The following is a 12,941-nucleotide window of genomic DNA, read 5'->3' as shown; positions in this document are numbered from 1 at the left end:
GGGACATACACATGATTGCTGACAATAAAATTCACATAAAAAGACTTTTGAAAGCATAAAATGAAATATGTTGTATTTTTTATTAAATTTGGGGTAAACCTAGCATATTGGCATATTTCAAACACTAGATCTGTTGGCAAATTTCTGCTACAGTTTCTAGAATCATCATTTCTACCACCATAACATCTCAGGAAAAAATTTTAGTGTCTCCAGTGTTAATTTTTAGTGAAAACTCGTTTATTTTCGAATATTTCGAAAAATTTTATTTTCTAAAATAAAGAGCTAAACATTTCATCTAAACAGCTAAATAACAAGGGAGCGTCCATTAATCACGTGAGGTTTTTAGGGGGGAGGGAGGGATATAGAAAGATATCACGTGTATTTATTTTTTGACTGATTTTTTTGAAAAAATCCAAACATGTTAAAAAAAAATCAAAATTTTCACTTGAATTTCACGTGATGTTCGCTGGGGAAGGGTGGGCGTTTAATTTTGAATGTATCACAAAGGGAGAGGCGGGGGTCCAAAAATCTTTAAAAAATCTATCACGTGATTAATGGACGCCCCGTTACAACTCATTAATATAACTCTAATCTTTTACCTTATCTCTTAGAAATCAGCTAGTCCTTCTATCCCCCCGTCGTCGTGGAAAGACAAAGTTCTTAATAAAAGTGCTAGAAAAATTTAGGCACCATACATCCATCTTGATTCTTGTGCGTCCAAATTTTTTGCACAACATTCCTGGTAATCTGCTTAAAAAGTTCAGTAATCTCCTTTTCTTCTCCATACTTATCCAGAACATCACAAACCTCTTGTATAAACCAAGAACCTTGCTTCTTATCTCTTATACTGGCATACCCTTCCACAGTAGAATTAAAGATCACAAAATCGCAAGCCGTTGTCATTGCAGCATCTTGCAACATATGATGACCATCAATAGTCAGTTCTTGCTTGATAAAGGAAGACTGGACAGGTGTCTGGCATGCTTGGATAAGTAGTATACTGGGTTTGTTGAGTAATTGTTTGGATCTCATTCTTTGGTTTATTTTGCTGATGTCGACGGGAAGACAATCGGTTCCGAAAACAGCACCTATGTGCCCGTGTGATAATATGCATACAACAAAGGAACAGTCGGAAGGTTTCAATTCATTAGCGTACTTGTCAACAGTGTTTAGTATTTCAAAACTTTTTAAGTTGTGTTTTACAACAATTCGGTAACCGTAGGATGAAAACATGTCACTTACTTTTTGCCTATCAATCTCGGTACCGTGCCTCGTTTCTAATGTCGGTGCTCCGGTAACAATACTTGGGGCAAAGTCTTTTTCATCTATAATTAAACATACACCCATATTGTCTATATCCATGTTGTAATAATCTGATAAACTACGATTCACAACTGTGCAGGAACTCAAGGATTGAGACGTATTTATCAAATCATTGGACAAGCAATTACTTTGATTGATATTGACACGACTTTCAGCATTTTTCAACAAATCATAATACTTTTCTAGCTCCAATGTTTTAAGTACCTTCAATAACGTGGAAACATTTGCTTTGTCGTCGCCGCCAACCTTTATCACGCCTTTTTGAATCCAATTCAAAATATTAACTTCAAAATATTCAAGCATTATGAAGTCATCCACCAAAGTTGCAACTTTACGCATTTCATTCACAATCGATTTAACAACTTCCTTTGTGGAGTCTTCACACAAATGGTACAGAATTTTAATCACAGGATGGATGTAAACTGAGCAATCGCTTTGTCTAGGTAAAAACCTCAAGCATTCATCTTGGTAATCAAAACCAAGTTTATCCAAAATCGCAAAATTCTGAATCAAAGTCAGGGCTTCTCGCAAAACATTCTCCCAATTGTTGTTACTACTAGCCCATTGTTTTAGAAATGTTGTAAGTCCCTGATTGCTGGGATTGATCAATTGCAAAATGTTATTGTAACCTGTTGCTGGTTGACCATGACCATGGAGCAGAAATAGTAAAGAAACTTTTTCGTACCTGGAAAGGTTGTCTTCATTAAAATTATTTATTTGAAGTATATAAGTGAGCTTTAGAGTTTATTAGTTTAACTTTTTGTTTTAAAAATGTTGTAGGTCCCTGATTGCTGGGATTGATCAATTGCAAAATGTTATCGTAACCAGTTGCTGGTTGACCATGGCCATAAAGCAGAAATAGTTAAGAAAATTTTTCGTACCTGGAAAGGTTGTATTCTATGAATTGTATTCATATATCACCTCACTCAATAAGTCCGTAGGATAATACATAGATGATGTAGCTATGTAATCATCCATATGATTAAATTATAAAAAGGCATATGTCAAAATTTCATGATAATATTATTTTACAAGTTACAGAGGTTCAAGTTACGCTACTTTTGAGTTTTTTGAAACCATGAATTCAAAGCAATTTTGTGGGTTGATGTATCAATGATCACAGCCAAAATATTGCTTGATAAGTGAAGATGAAGCTCCCAAACCAAAAGGAAAACCTGCAACACCTAAAAAAGAATCCACTAGTGATAGCGACTGAAAAACAGCTGCTGCTCCATCAGGGCAATGCACCAAGTCATAAATCCCTGCAAATATTGGCAAAAAAAACATGATGGGCTCCGAAAGGCATCCGCACTCACTATATTTTCTAGATCTGTTCCCCAGCGCCCATATCCTTTTCTCAGGTCTCAAAATGGTGCTCGTGATGGAGAAATTTTTGCCAAACCATGGGATGATAGCAGAACATTGTGGTAAAGTACAAATCGTACTACAAAAATGGTTTCAAAAAGTTCAAAGTTCACTATAATTTGTATATTATCTTCGAAGAAAACTATGCTGAATAAGAAAAAGAATTTTGCCAGAAAAATGGTCTTAGTTATCCTATAGACTTATTGAGTGAAGTAATAGATTATTATAAATACTGTAACTTATAAATGTTTACATAAAAGTAAATAAACAAAACTTAATCAATCAAATTTAAAATGAAGGACATTCTCTAATATTTCTAAGAATTATATAAACTGAATTGCAAAGCTAAAATTATTTATTAGAAGTATATAAGTGAGCTTTAGAGTTTATTAGTTTAACTAACTTTTTGTTTTAAAAATGTTGTAGGTCCCTGATTGTTCGGATTGATCAATTTCATTATAAGCTGATGCTGGTTGACCACGATCATAAAATAGAAATTATAAAGAAACTTTTTTGTACCTGGAAAGGTTGTCTTCTATGAATTGTATTGTAACTTATATATGTTTACAGAAAAGTAAATGAACTAAACTTAATCAATCGAATTTAAAAATGAAGGACATTGTCTAATATTTACAAGAATTATATAAACTGCATTGCAAAGGTAAAATTATTGAAGTAAAACTTCTTTTAGGCGCGACTAGAGTGTAATTTGTGTATAAATGCAACGTAAGTCCGTTACGCCCGAACTGTTCGTCATTCGTTCTGGATGAGATCATTTCTATACGGGTCGATCGTGATTAGTCGTCTTGTATGTGAATATAGATCTATTGTTGTAACAAGGAAATCGGCATAGATGAATAAACATCTTAAAGTTACATCGTAGTACAAATCTTGATTTGATAAAAAATGCCTGAATTAAAAGAATATTTTACCCTGTTTCTTGAAAATAATAAAACAATTTAAACATTTGTGCCGTGTACTAAACGTAAGTTTATTGATTAGAAATTATTTCTATATTATTCGTAGTTTTTATAAATCTTTGAAGTTATTAATATGAAAAATATTTTTTAGGCAAGACAGATATTACAACTGTTCAAAGAATGAGATTATATCGTCAGCAAAAAAGTGGTGAGTCAATGAATGTATGTTAATTTTATTACATGAAGTTCTTCAAACACAATTACATGATGAGTGAAGTTGCAAAAACAATATTTGTTTAGGCGTTATTTAACATAATCCACTGTGTGAACGAATATTATAGAATTTATAAAGCAGCAATTACTTCATTTCTCTAATAAAGGTTCATTTCTAAATGCTAATTACAATGACACACCGATCATGTCATATTTGAAGTATGACTTTAATTACATTATTGTTTTGAAATATTATACATATGTCATATGTTTAATGATATTATAAATATATAATTTATAATTTATCATTATATAAATGTGTATAATAGTTGACACTAATGAATGTGTGCATCACGAGTGTTACCATATTACTAATGAACATTATTCGAAATTGTTATATAATGTATATATTTTTACTTAAATGCCATCTTAAAATAATAGAGAAATAGAGGAAGTGGAAAGCATAAAATACTTAGGACTGATAATAAATGAAAAACTGACATGGACAGAACATATAAACAAAATAAAAAGAAAGATAGGAACATTAACAGGGGCATTGAAAAGGATCCACTATTTCGGCAAAAAAAATAAAATACTAATTCTTAAAGCGGAAATAATACCTATAATTTTATATGGAATAACAACATGGAGTCAAACAACTAAAGCAAACCTAAATGACATACGGAGAATAATGAATAAAGCCATAAAAATGGCATATAATTTTCCACACCCACCAAATACTTACAGAGAGAAACAAATAATCATTCCCTAAATAACATAATTAAAATAGACAAATGCAAACTAATACACAAAATGAAATTTAACCGAATTAAAACAAGTGCAACAATAGACATAAATCAAGATATACATGAACACTACACTAGACAACACAACAATTTTCACATTGAACGCAATAGAAAGAAGAATTTGCGAGAAAATGTCATATGGAGTGCTAGCAAAATATATAACGAATTGCCAGACGATATTAAGATGACCAATGATAACGATAATTTTAAAAGAAAAATAAAGAAATACTATAAGCAATTGAAGACAAAGAAGACTGAAGAGTTATATATATATATATATATATATATATATATATATATAATATATATATAAATATTATATTAATGAAATAGATATTATAGTCAAATGAAATGTATATATTATATGAAAACTGTTTTTCATAATCTCTCATACCAGGCACCTCTGTCTGACTGAGATATGAAAATAATGTATATGTGTAAATTAATAGAATAAATCTTGTACAGTAACAAATAAGTTTTACTTTAATGGAAATTAAAAGAAAAAAAAATTATTACTACTAGCTCATTGTTTTAGAAATGTTTTAGGTCCCACACTGCACAAGTTGATCAATTTTGTTGAAGTTTGATACTAAACGCTCTGTGTCTACTATGTTTATGTATATATGTTTGTCTTTTGTTTTATGTAAAACAAAATGATTGTTAATAATATTTGTAATGCATAGGATTAGTTAAAGAATATATAATGTTATCGTAACACGTTGCCGGCCATAAAGCAGAAATAATAAAGGAACCATGGCCATTAAACAAAAATAATAAAGAAACTTTTTCATACCTGGAAAGGTTGTCTTCTATAAATTGTATATTCTCCCATTTGAGTCTTGATAAGTTATTGGAAACAACAACCGGGTTGGAATCGCACGCGTACATAATTGATTATAAACGCCACATTTATATTATACGTTAAGTTATAAAGTTGTTCTACAAACTAAATTGTGTATAAATGCAATAAACATTCAAAATTAGATAAAAAGTAATTAAAGTTAAAATTGTAAATATAAAACTGCGTGTTTGACGTTTGATATTTAACATGCGTTTGACGTTTGACACTTGTTGCATCTTCACATCAGTTCATGCGCCAGTGCCACCAACATAATAATATGAAACAATTGGTGCTACTGACTAATGTCAAAAACAAGTGCAAATAACAAATAAATAATTGTTTTTTATTCATTTATAACAAGATAATTCATATATTCAAATGTTTAAGTGTTAATTGTTGTTATTATTATAATTGTGCAAAAGTAGTTCAAATTCGTTCAATGTAATGTTTCATATATTATTATTTTATTTTATTTATATTTTTGTTTTATTGTTTACAGTTTGTTTCAACTAATTTCAATTTCAATCTACATGCGAAAGTGGGTATCGAAAATCAAAACAAAGGTAAGAAAATGAAATAAATAAACTAGTGGGGCGCATGGCATCGTGCCTTAAGGCAAATTGTTGGAACTTCCCGTACCAAAAATTTTTTTTTTAAAAGATTAACATTTTTGAAAATAAATTACTCTGAAAAAATAAGATTTTTGAGAAACTATAAATTTTTGACAAAAATTTACTTTTTTTGAAAAAAAAAAAATTTTTGAAGAAAAATTTATTTTGAAATATTTTGTAAGTTCTGAACGTTTTTTTAAAGCAATCGTACTGTTTTAACTGCATAGAGACGAAATATCGAAGCGCGTAAGCGCCGCGTCGCCGTCTAACGGATGAACATTGGTACGGAACCCGTAGGAATGTAAATAGTATTTATACTTATTGTTAAAATCTCTATAAAATATCTGATAATTTGATGTGCATATGTCTAATGATATTTTTTTTCCTTTTTTTACTAGATCTCCCAAACCGCTAGACCTGCCTTCATGAAAATTTGATCAGTTCCTCATCTTGTTAATACAAGTAAAATGTTTTTTGAATTATTCAAATCGGACGCTCCGTTCTCTTAAAAACTGAGTTACCGTTTGTGGCACTTTTTGCCCCGTATCTTCGGAACGGCTAGACCTGCCTTCGCCAAAAACTAATCAGCACGTCTCCTTATCAATACGAATCGAATGTTTTTTGAATTATTCAAATCGCTTCATTCGTGTTCCCGAAATCGTCAACGAAAATTTGTATCCGAACACACATACACACACACATATACACACACACATTCATCCATTTTTTCTAAGGTGTACCAAAATATTCAGAAACCTCTGAAACGTAATGATATATAAAAATTTTCATTTTCGATTTTTTTGCTATTACTCTAACTTGCCCTACGGGAAGTTAATAAATGAATAAATGATAAATAAACTAGTGGTGTATGGCATCGTGCCTTAACGCAAACAAAGTTTTTGCCGTTTTATTTTTATGACATATTCAAAGATATCTATCCACGAATTTTTAAACAAAGTTTTTGCCATTTTATGTTTTACTTCCCGTAGGGTAAGTTATAGCTATAACTGATTACTGTAATCACAAAATAATCGAAAATGAAAATTTTTATATATCTTTACGTTTCAAAACCTTCTGAACATTTTGGCATACCTTAGAAAAAATTGATGTATGTGTGTGTGCGTGCGTGCGGATACAAATTTTCGTCGACGATTTCGGGAACACGGATTAAGCGATTTGAATAATTCAAAAAACATTCGATTCGTACTGATAAGGAGACGTGCTGATTAGTTTTTAGTATAAGCAGGTCTAGCCATTTCGAAGATACGGGGCAAAAAGTGGCACAAACGGTAACTTAGTTTTTAAGAGAACGGAGTGTCCGATTTTAATAGTCTAAAAAACATTTTACTTGTATTGACAGGATGAAGAACTGATTACATTTTCATGAAGGCAGGTCTAGCGGTTTTGGAGATCTAGTGAAAAAAGTAAAAAAAAATGCCATTTGGCGCTCAAAAATGATTATTAGATATATGCACATCAAATTATAAAATATTTATAGAGATTTTAACAATAAGATAAGTATGAATTTTGTTTACATTCCTATGGGTTTCGTACTGATTATACGGCGACGTGGCGCTTACGCGCTTCGATATATTATCTCTGTGCAGTTGAAGCAGTACGATTGCTTTGAAAAAAAAAGTTCAAAATTTCCAAAATATTTCAAAGTAAAGAAAAGATTTTTTTTCAAAAAGTTTTTTTTCTAAAAAAGTAAATTTTTGTCAAAAATGTATAGTTTCTCATAAATCTAATTTTTTCAAGGAAATTTTTTTTCAAAGATTGGCACTGGAAGTTCCAGCAATTTGCCTTAAGGCACGATGCCGTGCACCTCACTAGTTATGAAATATTCAAAGATATTTGTCCACAGATTCTTAAACAAAGATTTTGCCCTTTTATTTTCATGAAATATTCAAAGTATCTAAGTAAGATATATTTGAATATTTCATAATAGTCCATGATTTGAACTTGATATTTATTATATTTATGCTTTTTTAAACACATGTTACTCAATTTGAATATAATAAATATCAAGTTAAAACCTTAGGTATATTCATAGAATAATTTTGTATTCATTCAGTCATAGGTGCTTATGACTTATAAGAATGCCTTAAAAGGAACCATAAATTCTAGGTCTCCCCTATAGTAGTGGAAAAATATAATCAATAGCTAATGGGAAAAAGTCTTTTTGATGAAAATGACGAAATTATCCTCTTTGATGAGCTTTCAGGGCGTGTACCAATGTAAAACAACGAAATCTTTGGTTGCAACATAGTAATTTTAGCAAAAAATGGATTTGTTTTCGCGATTTTTTAATGTTTTGACTGGTTTTAATATATTTTGGGACGCTGATTTCAAAAATGGTATCCGTTTTTGGTTAAATCAACATACCTCTGCCAAAAATCGAAATTTTTGGTTGCAACATCATTTTTTTTTTCAAAAAAATCGAGTTTTTTTCACGATTTTTAAAATGTTTTGACTGGTTCCGATAAATTTTGGGGCGCTGATTTCGAAAATGTTATCCATTTTAGGATAAATCCATATACTTTAGCAGAACATCGTAATTTTTGGTTGCAACATCGAAATTTTACTAATGAAATGAACACTTTTTTGGGGAATTTTTAAAATATTTTGACTTATTCTGATAGTTTTCGAGGCACTGTTTCCGAATTCGAAATCAATTTTTGAAAAAATTCACTTTTTCCGCCCCTACACCAACTTGAATTTTGAAAAATCGCCAACTTTGAAGCTGATTTTAACGATGAAGACAATGATAAATTTGTAATTTTTTTGGTTTGGTATAAAGATTGTACTTTAGTCTACACAATGCATTCATTAAAATTATTAATTTCATTCATTAAGGACCTTAAAATTGCATTTGAAAGTCACGGTTTTGGCCAATTTTGGCTGCCCCTGAAAAACCGGTTTTGTATGGGAAAAGTGTAAAATTTGTGAAATTTTTAAATTACACCAAAGTATGTTTGGTTTACTGCTAACCAGGCGTAAATACGAATTTATTAAAAATTATTTCCAGACCTACTATTTCTTATCTTATATGTATATATACATATATACATACATTCAATGATACACACACACACACACATATATATATATACACACATATTATATATATATATATACACATATTATATATATATATATATATATATATATATATATATATTGATTTTTGTAATACTGACACTCAATAAATTTAATTATTTATTTGTATATCTTATTTATTTACACAGTTAGAAAAATTATCGAATTTATATTTTTTTCAGATAATTTGGGGTTCGAACACACGAACCTCGTGTTATTATTCTGGCCCAAATCGTATCTTTACGACCTCGGCCATTCGCTCATTCGACATACCATATTTTTAGGAAACTTATATCTTTCATTTAAAAATAAGACTTTATATTTTTACAAATAGAAGAGTGTTCTGCATAACCAAATGGCCGAGATCGTTAAGTTACCACTAATATTGTTCTCAGTGTTCCTGGGTTCAAATCCCAAAGAGGTTTAAAAAATCAAATGTCTAGTTTTTCATAAATAACAAATATTAGTTCAAAATATTAAATTCAGGTGGCGCATTTCGACCTTGACACTTAAAATATTCTTGAAAAACAAAAAATTTGACTTGGCTCGCACTTGACTGTAAGAGAAAGATGACCAAGGTAGCAGAAGACCGGGGGAAAGGGAAGGGTAGAGGCAGATGATGAATAAGAGAGATGTGTATGATACATATACTTTATTCAAATTTAATATTAATACATTATGAATACAAAAATAACTATTATCATCAATATAACAAATAGCCGAGAGGTTAAGGTGACCGCGTACTAGGTGACATCACTCTGGAGGCAGAAGGTGAAGGGGATCGAATCCAGCTGGAGACGACGACGAGCAACTCTGAAGCAGAAAAAATGGAGCAGTGCTGGTGGCTGGCTGTTGGCAGACGCGCGGAGATCCTGAAACGTAAACACGAAGTGGTGGTCAACCTGAGGTTCATGATGCGAGAGGGTTACACACAGAGAGACACATTGCGGACGATTCATGTCGAACCCAAAAATCTACCAAAAAACCACAACATTAAAAAAAAACATCACCAAAAAAGGAAAAAAAAAAGTGAAAAAAGAAAAAAAAAGAGAAGAAAGGAGGAGGAAGGGGGAGGTGGAGAGCCAAAAAAAACTCCCTTAAGTCCTATTTAGCGATTTCACTCTCCGGTTCAGCGTTGAAACTTTTTTATGTTTTTTAGTGCTCCCTCACACCAAATCCCAAAGCCAACACTTGAATGAAATAAGGTCCACTTTGAGATTTTCGCAACGAGAAAAAATTACTGGGACTTAGATAAAAAAAAACTTAGTTGAAAAAACTTAGTTAAAATGTTAATGCCCCAATAAAACTTTCTCGTCTTGAAATTTTCAATGTGGTTCTCAATTCATTCAAAATGTTGGCTTCGGGATGATATAGCATGCATAATAACTCGTCTGTCATAATTGAAAAGGTTTCAGTAAATATGGACTTAAAAAACTTTATCGAAAGAATTATTTAATTAATAGATGATATCAAATTCAAGAAATGATCATAAACAAATCAAAATTGTTGAATGTGTGAAACCTTTACAATTATTCAAGACAAAAACAAAGTTAGTTGATTTGAATTGAACAAAACTGTAAAAATGAAAACTAAAAAACTATAAACAAACTAACATTGTAAATTTGAATTTTGAAGAAGAACAAAAACTTTAAATAATGAATGAAATGATGTACTTGTAATTAAAATTGAATTTTGTTTTATTCAAATCAACTTTTCAAAACTTTAATCAAACCACATCAACTCGAATAAGAAAATCTCATTGACAGAACAAAATTATAAATATCGACAAAATATATTTTAAAAAAATACCCAAAGCAATTATGGAATAAATAATTCAAAAGTTTTCAAAACAAAGTTATTCGACCATTATATTTATATAAAATATCTATCGAGTTAATGTAGTATTGAGTAAAATCTAATTAAATATGGCGAGACAATTATCAACATATGAATTAATCGAATCATCATCGATTGCATGTCTTGATCAAAATTGTCTATAAAAATATATTTCGCAATATAGCAATATAATTAAATAAATTTGAAATAAAATTACAAGGAAAGTCTTTTGAAAGTTGCATTTAATCAATAACAATTAGGAAAATCATAATTGAATCTTAAATATTTTGATCAAAGCCATCAATCGTGCTGTCATTAATGAGAATGAACATGCAGTCAATATCGCTACAGGGAAAACACATGATACTTGATACTAGAAATGTATTTCTGAAATTTTTAGAATAAAATAAAAATCTTAGCCACGTGAGATATATTTGTTGTTGAAATGTTATCTGATGTACAGATTATTCAGAACTAGAGTTCTATCTGAAATACCATTAATTCAGGAGTTGCACAAGGAGGGATGTCAGGACCCATTCTGCATATCCCTTACACAAATGATATTCAGACAAGAGTGGCTCAAAAAATAAATGAAACAAATCAAGTCTTATTACTTTTACAAGAGAAACTCAGAAAAACCTTTTCTTTTAATTTTTTATGCAAGTATGATGAAAATAAATTAACGTCAACTGATGTATATGAAAAGCAAGAACTATTGTATTATATTGATTTTTGTAATTGAAAAAAAAATGAATCAATATGTTTTCCCCATAGTGAATTGTATAAAATCATTTTTATGCGTGAAAAACATCACTTGCAAGTTTAACAATTAAACAAAGTGCATCTAATATCAGATAGAGTGATATTCGACATTTTTGCACATACGTCTGCTAAAAGTAGTACTTGATACTTTAAATTGTATTTTATTCGTTTTTAGAATTGAAAAAACAATGACAAATTTTAGATAAGCATAATATCATGTCAAAAATAAACCTTTATTAAAGAAATTAACTAATATATGAACTGTAATATGAATAGATTAAAAAGAAATGAATTTAAGCTTTAGACATAAGTGTTTTTATCAATAATATGACTATGCAATTGTTTTAAATAAATAAATAAACATTTAGCAGATACATGTGCATAAAATACTAATGATGCACAAGTACAAACGTTATACAATATGGACTGCTAGTCGAGCGCAAAACAAGTGTGTAAAGATAGAAGGGACTGTGGAACTCTCACGATTGATTAAATGCTAAATGTTATTTTAATAATATCATGGAAATTGACTGATGAAGTTGTGTAAGAAATTATATTAATAATATTTATCATGATGGTCAATGTGATCTGAGATAGTTTCATTTCAATAATATAATGGAAATTACTAATATCATTTCTTGAAAAACAATGGATGTATACAGTGGAAAACATACGAATACTAGCAGTGCATGATGTATAAGGTCTATGTGCACGAGTCAGCAAATATTCACTGAAATACATACAGACAGTTTTGATTTATACAATACATTATCAGTACGTTATTTGTTTTACAATAAATTCCTGTTTACGATTTCAGAAAAGTATTCATTGACTCGTCGGTGTATAAAGTTTGCTTGGACTCACATTGACGCTCCCACAGGATGCTAGGAATTAAATCCAGAGCTCCTCCTCAAAATGAACCCTCTAAAGCATCTGCTAGAAGCTCTAAAGCTGAACATTTGTGAATCACTACACCACACTACTTTGATCACTGACTTTATAGACCTAATTTATAATTTGCAAATGTCCAAGTGGAGTCTTCGGGACTCAACACACGACACGACGAACAACAAAGTAATGAACACATTAGAGAATTTTGTGACCTAGAATTTGACAATATACAGATACATTACAGAAGTACTTGCAGCCTTCCGAACCTCACATA

The 12,941-nt window shown here is 30.3% G+C and overlaps 1 protein-coding gene across 1 annotated transcript; it reads right to left on the bottom strand.

Moving 5' to 3' along the window:
* Nucleotides 1–374: 374 nt before the first annotated feature.
* On the bottom strand, nt 375–2,610 carry LOC113374204 (caspase-8-like). Its single transcript, XM_026614388.1, has 2 exons — nt 2,459–2,610; nt 375–2,008 (listed from the first exon to the last, which is right to left on the bottom strand). The coding sequence occupies exons 1-2, from the start codon at nt 2,608–2,610 to the stop codon at nt 673–675; spliced, it is 1,488 nt and encodes a 495-aa protein (XP_026470173.1). The 3' UTR covers nt 375–672.
* Between the last annotated feature and the right edge of the window lie 10,331 nt (nt 2,611–12,941).

Source organism: Ctenocephalides felis, unplaced genomic scaffold (assembly GCF_003426905.1).
Source record: "Ctenocephalides felis isolate EL2017-DRISC unplaced genomic scaffold, ASM342690v1 CF-g0.4_SCAFFOLD_01653, whole genome shotgun sequence".
Taxonomy (NCBI): domain Eukaryota; kingdom Metazoa; phylum Arthropoda; class Insecta; order Siphonaptera; family Pulicidae; genus Ctenocephalides; species Ctenocephalides felis.
Note: the sequence above shows the minus strand (reverse complement) of the source record. Positions and strands in the feature narration are given on the sequence as shown.